Raw genomic sequence first — 9,384 nt, 5'->3', positions numbered from 1 at the left:
CCAAGTTAAACATAAATGTTTTAATGGTACTATTTACAAAAAAAGGAACAGAACAGTTCTGCGTTTGATTAGGTTATAACTGCTGCAACGATCCAACAGGTACATCGACGTCTCGCCTAACTACGAAAGAAACAGTGACTGATGGCTGTGGCAGAAAAACAGGTGGAAAAGGAAAACAACCATAGATATTTTTTTTTGTTTTGCATAGCAATTAGTCAACAAGAGGGCGAGTGTGTGTTTATCTGTGTTTGTGTGTGTCTATGTGTGGGTGGGGGTCATGACATGGTGGGGTGGCAAAAACAAAATCCATCTTGCAGATCGGATCAATCAGAAACTACTGAACAGCAGAAGATATTCCCTTAAATTGAAGAACCTGAGAGCTGCTACATTTGAAATGTTTGCAAGAGAACCTGTCGAGGAGGAAGAGGAGGAGGAGGAGGAGGAAGGTCGTGTTTCTACCAGCAGTGATGTCACCACTGGGGGCATCTTAGCATGTTTGTTCAGCATGCAGCAGCGCCTCCTGCAGGCCAAGTGCTCTAACCACACCCCCGTCCTCTACAACAGAACGGACAGAAGAGGTGGTGGCGGGCAGGTGGGGGCCGGGGGCGGGGCCAGGCGAGACTCTCCATAGAGACTGTAAAGGAATGATTTACTATTCAAAAACACAAAGAATGCAGGAACAAACAAGACAGAACAAACAAATAAACAAGTCAGGAATGAAAAAACACAAAGCAAACTAGACTTGGCAGTTGGAGAAGTGCTCTGGTGATGTCAGGAGGGGGCGGGGCAGGGGGCGGGCCACATCTCAAATGTACCTGTTTGTTTGGGGGGGGGGGGGGTTGGGGTGGGGGGCTATTTTTTCTTGTTTTGTTATTCGTCACTCCACTAAAAATGTACATGGGAATTACAAGCAAACTAGTCAATAGAAAACACCCTTTGGCCGTATTTGAGGAGTCGCTACATAGTGCGCTACGAGTGTACACGCCACGTATGAAACACCACTAAGCCCCCATGTACATTGTTTAGCCTACTACAGAAATCATTTTTGTAACACGTTTTATACTTTTTTTTTTACATTTATCCTTTTTTCCTGTGACAAAAACAAGTGTAGGGAAAGGCTTCTATCTCCGTATGTTCACTAAAAACTGTGAAAGTATTAGACTGATGTTTGAATATCAAACAACAGGAACCCATTCAACATCGTATTCCGCCTCGAGGTTCTGCTTGTTAATGCCAGAGAGGAGCTGCGGGACCTCAGCCTGTCAGTCATTCATCGGTGGGTGGCCATCTTGTGTTTGGGACCGCCGTCGTCGTCACATGGCGGCTCCGCGTCGTCTGAATCCGGCCGTCCGTAGGCTGTTGGGCAACCTGAGATGTTGCGCATTCGGGGCCTGATGTGGTCGCCCTCGGCCTCCGGCTCCGGGGTCGGGTCCTCAGGTAGGGGGAAGCTTCGCCGCTCCCACGGCGCCACCGTCTAGAAAACACCACCACCGGTCAGAGTCACATTTCTACACGCAGTGACATTAGGAACCAGCTGGGAAGTCGCCATGGAAACACTTCTGATGATGCAAGCTGCTGCTGATCAGTTACGAAGCTCAGGACGGATTCAGGTGCAGCGCCACAGAGGCCAACAACACACGTGTTCTCTCAGGTTCCTCAAACGCAACCAACCCAGTGGCCGGCTTTCTAGTCTGAGCCTGGACACTATGACACTGAGCTGCTGATGACTCGCGAGATAATATCAGAGCTCGAGGGACCGCCCACCTCTGGAACAGGAAGTTCCAGAAGTAAACATCTCCTTCACTTCCTCTTTTGACAACCAAGACCATCTAAGGGTGGTTAGCTAGAACGTGTTCTAGCAGCAGTTGCTTCTGAGTCTTAAGAGTCAGAGACAAAACTGAGCTGGACTAGGAGGATCTCAGGTGACTGGAACCCCCCAGCTTCAGGGGGCGAGCCAATGCTACTAGCACGACCTGTTATGGGGGGTCGGTTCACGTGATACACACCCGTTCCTCAAAGGTGAAGTCCGGCGTGGAGCACCGCGTGTCCTCGTTGGACATCAGCCGATGGGAGTCCCTGGAGCAGGGCGTGTGGGGGTTGGAGGCGGTGTCGGGGCTGGGGGGGCTCATGGGCGAGGGCACGTAGCTGTAGTCGTGGAGCATGGGGCAGTGGCCGGGGTCTGGGGAGGCGGGCTGAGGGGTGGGAGGGTTGGTCCCGCACAACAGCGGCGTGGTTCGCCCGTCCACAGACTTGTAGGACCTGAGGGGGCCAAGAGGAACCTGGGTGAGATTTTCCGTCAAACACCAGTACATCTGAATGTTGATTGCCGTGGTAACAACCTGCTGCCCCGCCTCTTAGCGGGCGCCAATGCCATCCAGGTCCAGCGGGAGCGCTCCTGGTCCTCGTAGGGCTGATGGAGCTGGATGAAGGCTGCGTCGGACAGATCCTCCACCTGAAAGACCAGCAGCTGTGAGCAGGACCACCAGAACCGTCAACACTCGCCAACACACTCAACTGTCAAAGGTCATTCAAGTAGATTTACTAACAGGAAATGACTTTTAAATCTTTACAATCTGACCGCCAGGTTCACTCGCTGCTCGACATGGAATATTAACATTGATCGCAGCAGGTGGGCGGGTCCTCCTGACGGATCAATATCACCTGAGGAAGAACTGAGAAGCGGCGGCGGCGGACACTTACGTCTCGTTCATTCTCCTCTTCAGTGATTGGCTGGGAGAAGATGTCAACGACCCGCCAACTGTACACAACAAATCCACACAGGTGAGTACAGAAAGTGACATCAAGCAAGAAGTTCCTGGGGGGTTTTGGGGGGGGAGGGGATACCTGGGCGTGAGAATCTCTTTGTACTGCAGCTTCTCCACTCGGGTGGTGGCGGCCACAGACATGGGGATCACGATGTTGTTGATGTCAAAAGAGCTTTCACCTCGCCTCCTCTTGATGGGCTGCTGCTGGGGGTTGGGGGGGCAGGACGGGACGAGACAACAGGTATGTTAACATTTTCCTGACTGGGTGCAGTGATTTGACGCAGCACCTCCAAAGCTCCACTGGAACTTGGGTCAACAGAACCAAAGGTTTGTTGAGGACTAGAAGAGCGACTGCTGCTACTGATGATGAGGAGGAGGAGGAGGATTCCTGCTGGACACACCAGCATCCTGGACCTGAGCTAGCTGATGCTAACACTTCCACCCACTACCAGCCATTGGGCTAAGCTAACTAGCCTGGACCTGAGCTAGCTGATGCTAACACTTCCCAACCACTACCAGCCACTGGGCTAAGCTAACTAGCCTGGACCTGAGCTAGCTGGTGCTAACACTTCCCTCCCACTATCAGCCATTGGGCTAAGCTGACTAGCCTGGACTTGAGCTAGCTGCTGCTAACATTTTCCACCCACTAGCAGCCATTGGGCTAAGCTAACTAGCGTGGGGCCCTATCTTGACTGGCTCTGGGACGATGGACTTTCCCTGTAAGTTGTCATGTTCAAGCAGATTGACTGAGGAGACGAATAATCAGCGTGTGGATGTCAGCTGATGTCTGAGGGACGTGAGCAAACACTGAGACATGATCCTTACGGGAGTGCTGGGGACGCTGCTGGGGCCCAGCAGGGTGGAGTTCTCTGAGGACGTGGACAGCTGGCGTGTGAGGGGGCTGTGAAGCGATGAGTGCATGTTGGCCAGCGTGGGGCAGGGGCTGCTGGAGTCCAGGAAGAGCTTTGGGGAGGCTGGAGGAGACAGGACAGAGGCTTGATTACTCCGGTGGCTTCAACCCCCACAAACCCCTCACTGGCTGTTTCAAGCTTGGCGGTGAGACCGTTCGCTCCATCACATGTACATATGGACACATTAGCCTCCACTTAACCGCTGAGGTCGTAGCCACACGTCAGCAGGCTGGCTAACATTAGCATGCGCAGCAGGTCGGCAGTTTGTTTGACAAACTGTTTCCAGTGCATGCATGCGCCGCCTGTTGGCCGCCAAATCAGCTGATAAACTCTAAAATTGCTTGCATCATGTCGGACTCTCGTTGAGTCCACCTGGCGCCAGCTCGCTACTGCTGTGTAAACTGAGGTCAAAACACCCATGCACAACACTCTGCAGGGCTAAATTCCATCAGACTCACAGTCGGTCCTCTCCAGCGAGTGCTCTCGTAATCTCTTGCGGCTGTAGTTCCTGTCGTAGGGCCCCAGCGGCGTGGAGAGGCCCTGCAGGCGCTCAGTCTTGCAGACCGCCTGACCCTCCAGCCTGCTGGCGCCCAGTACAGAACTGCTGCTGCCCACGCCGCCGTCCATCGTCCTCGGCTTCTCAGCTCGGTTCTTATAGTGGCTCAGTCCTGAAACACAGAGATGCAGTCATGTTAGCCTTGACTGTGAGAAACTAAAAACTACATACATCAGAGGACGTGGTTCTGGTCGAGAGTACTCGCTCACTACTGGACCGCTACACTCCAGTCAACATTTTCGGTTCCGTTTGCTGCGTGAGACGGGAACAAACTCTTAGCTAGCAAGCTAGTAGCAACCATCCCGCTAACCATGGCGAGGTCAGAGGCTGATCTGGATCAACCATGACGCAGGACTGTTGGCATATTTGAGTCAATAGCAAATTTCCCTCAGCAGGACACCGTTAAACCCCGATGCTGTCTGACCAGGAGACCAGCGTTGTCTGACCGAACCGCATCAATAATAGAACGTTGAGCTTTATAGCATTTTAAGATAAACTTAAAGGTTTGGTTCCTCACTCAGTTGAGGGTAAAGCAGAGACGTTAGATGAGGCAGACAGGGTTGTGGTTTTGGGCTAAAGCTGTAAAATCTGCCTCGACTCAAAGACCTGTAGACCAGAGCTTTGATGCAGGGAGGTTCAACTGGGAGGAGGCGGTCGAGGGTTTCTACTCACTGACTGCCATAAGCGAGTTGGCAAACTTGTGCTTCTCTTTGGACGAGGACAGCTTGTGTTTGAGGGAGAGCTTCTTCAGTGGTTTGCTCCTCTCCAGCGACTTGGTCTGCCACTGGCTCTTCATCACCTGCTGCAGACGGAGGCCTATACAAACATCTGAGATGGAGAGAAGAAGAAGACACTCCATCAGGAGGGATGGCTGCATTCCTCTGACTGGCCATCTGGAGTTCAACATTAGCTATTTACAAAGGCATCAACTATTTAGAGTAAGGCAGAGGGATCTAGGACAGGAGCCTGGGCCAAGTCTACTGTTCTGTGGTGGCGGTTTGCATTTTTGCATTGGAGATAAAACACGGCACATTCCAAGAAAGTTACAAAAGCTGGAAATCCTGTGTTTGACACAAAGCTGAAGCGTATCGTTGTGGACCAGAGCCCAGCAGTGACAACACAAGACTTATTCAGGGAGATGAAACGTCCACGGCAGATAGAACGATTGTCAGAAAGATTGTCAGAGAACTTCCTCTCCTCAGCCACGCCTTGTTTGTCTTCCCCTCCACATGTCAAGTAGGAAACGAGAGAATAAACGGAGGATCCCAGCACTGACCGTCAGAGAAGGAGAGGATGGGGTGGACGCCAAGATCCAGTCTTGACAGGCGCTCCAGGGTGGGCAGCTCGTACTGAGGGTCCTCTCTGGGGGTGGGCCGGCCACCACACATCACGCAGCTGGGGTTGACCCTGCAGTTACACTGGAGACAGCTGCTCCTCTGGGCCTGGGGGGCACAAACGGTGATGCCAGAGCTTAATGGCGAATATTTACACTCAAACCACACTTAAGAAGCTCTGTTCTACTCTGACAAAACAACCAACTCTAGCAGCAGCTAGCAGCTGTTACCTGCATGTGTGTGTGTGTGTGTGTGTGTGTGTGTGTGTTGTGGTGTCAAACCCCCACTCTTTTTTAAATCAAAACCGAGTTTCTGAAAGAGCAGGAACACTAATAAAAGCCGAACTGCCCTCTCCTCTGGCTCCGTCCCATTGATCGACCTGCAGCCATGGAGTGAGAGGAGCGACCGTGAGTTTAACAGGCTCAAGTTTCCGAGGGCCTGCAGACACTGGAGCTGCAGCGTGGGGGGTGGGGGTGGGGGGTGGGGGTGGGGTGGGGTGGGGGGCGCGCGGCGATGACGACGCATGATCACTCTGCCTGTTTTTCTGTTTCCTTGAACCAAAACTTGTGAGTTGTCACAAGGGTGATTACTATTCTTTGTTGTCTGCTCTTAAGGAGGATGCCCCACTGCTGCAGGAATAGATCAGGCAGCGCAGCTCTGAATACCAACAAGCGAACTACGAACTAATTACAGAGGACTGGAGCTGTGACAGAGCCGCCCGAGCACGCTCCCGTGTCAGCAGTCAAAGTCAAGTAAGAAACCTTTTTTTTTCTTCAGGAAATGATCCTGGATCTGTTTTATATAAAAAAAACAACAGCAAAACACTTCCAAAGTGATTCTGCCTTCAAAATAAAAGCTGCAAAGCTTCGTGACTGTTAGTGTTGCGATGTTGGAGCTCATCAGAGACAATCACCAGATGTCTCTGATCACGGCTGCGTGTCCCTCCCTCATCTCGGTCTAACAGGCTCAAACCTACTGAAGTCCTCACCTTGCCGTTGAGGTTGGGCACAGTGTTGGGCTGGATGAGTCGCCGCCGCCGACAGCTGACGAGTGGTCGAGTACGAGCAGCCACGCATGTGCTGTCAAAGGCCAACTGCTGCTGGTGCTTGGGGTCAGCACTCTCGGCCATCCTGTTGCCATGACAACAGAGCACATCAGGTTACAGGTGTCAGATGATTAAATGAAAAGCACATTTTGGTCCAGACGTGTTGAAGTTGTCCATGTGATCAGCATCTCAAAACCTAAATTTCCTGTATCAAGAGCTGGAGCTTGAAATGAGGTCACCGTCATCAGCTGTACCTGCTGAGGACGCCGTTAACCGGCTGCCCGTTTTGACCTTTCCAAGGGCCTGGCTCTGTGTTGGTGAGGTGGGCGGGGCCCGTGTGCTCCAGCCGTTCTGAACCAGCATCCTGCATCACCAGATAAGAGAGCAGCCAGTGAGACAACACCTCAAGTTAACTGGCACAAGAGCACGGGCTAACCAGCAGTTAGAGTCGGGGTATTCAAAGACACGACACAATAGACGAAATTATTCACTCCAAATATGTGGAGAAGAGCGGGGCCACCGCGCTCCGCACCGCCGCTCAGGAGACCCTTCCACATGAGGCAGTTCCCATCAGACTCACCCCACAAACACAACTTAGCAACCTGTAACTCATCGCTGCATCAGAGGAAGAACGCCCACCACGCTGGAGACCAACCGCAGCATGAGCGCAACAGCCACACTGCGTTCTGAGTGTTGGAGGTCATGACCATGTTGCCTGAGCTCTTTAGCCACGTTAGCATAGCGATGCCTCTTCACAGACCTTCAGGGTCATTAAATCCATGAATACGATCTGTCCCAGAAACTTCCACTGAAACTGCTGTTCACTCATCATCTACACGACGTCCTTTGAGAACTGATATTCTTTCAGCACCCACCACTCAACCCCCCAGACTGTCAGGAGCCCCCTATGGAGGACCTCCTCACACCTCCAAATCAACAGGAATCAACGAGAGCAGAGGTCACAACTGCAGATGAACCTGTTTAAAAACTTTTCAAACAACAAGTTTTTTTTTTAATTATCCAGAGGTGATTTATTTGGAAACTTGGTCATGGATGTTTCTGTTGCACATGACACACAAGCTCTTTGTCTGGTTCACTCCAGACCTCAGGGACAGACGAGGAGACACTTCTTGGTAACATTTACTTTCCTCGCGAACCTTTTATTTGCAAGAACAAACACTGAATGTCTGATTGATAAAAACACACTTCTGAGCAGACCTGACAGTCAAAAGCTCCCACGTAGCCAACATTTAATATTCAGACGCTGGCTTAATCAGATATTTGGTGAAACAGAATACATGTTGATGAACAAATTAAATAGATTGCTTCTTTTTGCCAGGATTATTAACATGCACGTTCCAAGCTTCTTGGTGCGTCTCTTACATAATATGATTACCAACACTAGAACCGCAGGGAGGGTTTTAAAGATTTTTCCATTTCTAAGTCCGCTGCACTTCAAACCAGGATATTCAGATGTCGTTCCAGAGTTACACACTCAGACAAGTTACTGAGCTTCACTGCTAAGCTGACGACAAGAGCTGCTAATTAACAACAGCAATAAACATCCATGTCCTGCTTGTGTGGCAAACTGTCGCCCCCCGTCAAACAAAATTAAAAATATAACCTCTAAGTTGAATGGACTGGGATAAATACAATCACACTGGCATTAATATTGACATTTCTGTCCAAATCCAGCACAGGGAAGCCCCCCTACCTGAGTACTTACAGGCTCCATCTTCACTTCTGCCCCACCTGCAGGCACCACGCTGGGGGCCACTCCTCCCAACTCTACAGAGCCCTGCAGATCAAGGAGGGAGAGTTAGACCTACCAGAGTGGAGATGAGTGGGTGTCCCACCAGGGACACCAGTAGAAAATGAAACATTACCATGCTCTTATCATACGAATTCCACAGAAAATCTTAAAAATGGCTCCATTCTAATGGCCACAGGTAGAGGAGATGGTTGCCAGTAACGGCCCAATAGTTCAGAAACTGAAGTGAATGAGCTTCTGGTATTTGGAACAATTTAAAACACATCCACACACCGACACCTCGGTCGTGAGCGTCTGACCTTGCTAGCTCGGATCTGCCTGTAGATGTCCGTCTGCTGTCGGATGCGGTACTCCAAGTCCGAGATGTGGGCCTGGAGCCAGTTCCAGTGGCTGATGATCGCAGCTCGCTCCACTGTGTAGCGGCTCTCTGCCCGCTTCCATCTGAGGGCCAGACAAGTGTCATTTTAGGGTCAAAGATGAGATTTCAGACACAGACACCACCAACCCAAGAAAATACAAGAAATAGGATGTTACATTTGTGTTGGAGTCGTATGAGAGGATACAGGAGAGTGCAGTGGATGTCAGATGCTGCTTTACATTAAGAAACAGAATTTGAAAACTATTCATATTAATAACTGCTATTCTGATTGTAACGGGCTGGAGCGACACGTTACACTAGAGAAACAAAAGGACTTGGAGAACGCTGGTCTAAGACGCCCAAGTCTGGATTCCTCCGACTCCAGAGGACAGAGTTCCAACGACGGTCTACAGTGTGAAAGATTTTAAGAAGACCCCCAATAATGTGGTGGGCACAACATTTCCCAGAAGCAAACAGGTTTAATCACTCGGATGGTTTTACTAAATGAAAAAAAAAGCCACTAACTAAATATTTTATACAAATGAAGCCATTTGTACCACATTTGTACAATACTGCTCAAATTACTGACTGCAGCTCTACAACTGCACATCATGATTCAGTTCATCATGCAGCACTCGTGAGTA

At 50.6% G+C, this 9,384-nt stretch overlaps 1 protein-coding gene across 6 annotated transcripts in view; it reads right to left on the bottom strand.

The window, feature by feature from the left end:
• The window catches only part of LOC147240063 (KAT8 regulatory NSL complex subunit 1-like), a 29,494-nt gene continuing 20,110 nt past the window's right edge, over positions 1–9,384 (bottom strand). For 4 of the 6 annotated variants that reach the window (XM_086194732.1, XM_086194728.1, XM_086194731.1 and 1 more), the window contains 13 exons: positions 8,682–8,823; positions 8,326–8,409; positions 6,866–6,975; positions 6,555–6,696; positions 5,509–5,674; positions 4,905–5,060; positions 4,135–4,344; positions 3,591–3,739; positions 2,845–2,969; positions 2,701–2,758; positions 2,340–2,452; positions 2,007–2,259; positions 1–1,474 (listed from right to left, as the gene is read on the bottom strand). In XM_086194732.1, coding sequence (XP_086050858.1) covers positions 1,271–1,474; positions 2,007–2,259; positions 2,340–2,452; positions 2,701–2,758; positions 2,845–2,969; positions 3,591–3,739; positions 4,135–4,344; positions 4,905–5,060; positions 5,509–5,674; positions 6,555–6,696; positions 6,866–6,975; positions 8,326–8,409; positions 8,682–8,823 — 1,912 coding nt within the window. In that variant the 3' untranslated portion in view covers positions 1–1,270. The remainder of the gene's footprint in view (positions 1,475–2,006; positions 2,260–2,339; positions 2,453–2,700; positions 2,759–2,844; positions 2,970–3,590; positions 3,740–4,134; positions 4,345–4,904; positions 5,061–5,508; positions 5,675–6,554; positions 6,697–6,865; positions 6,976–8,325; positions 8,410–8,681; positions 8,824–9,384) is intronic. The other 2 variants (XM_086194729.1, XM_086194730.1) reach the window with 2 other exon arrangements.

Source organism: Aulostomus chinensis, chromosome 23 (assembly GCF_037954235.1).
Source record: "Aulostomus chinensis isolate RoL2024-O1b breed Wild chromosome 23, RoL_Achi_v1.0, whole genome shotgun sequence".
NCBI classification, from domain to species: Eukaryota; Metazoa; Chordata; class Actinopteri; order Syngnathiformes; family Aulostomidae; genus Aulostomus; species Aulostomus chinensis.
Note: the sequence above shows the minus strand (reverse complement) of the source record. Positions and strands in the feature narration are given on the sequence as shown.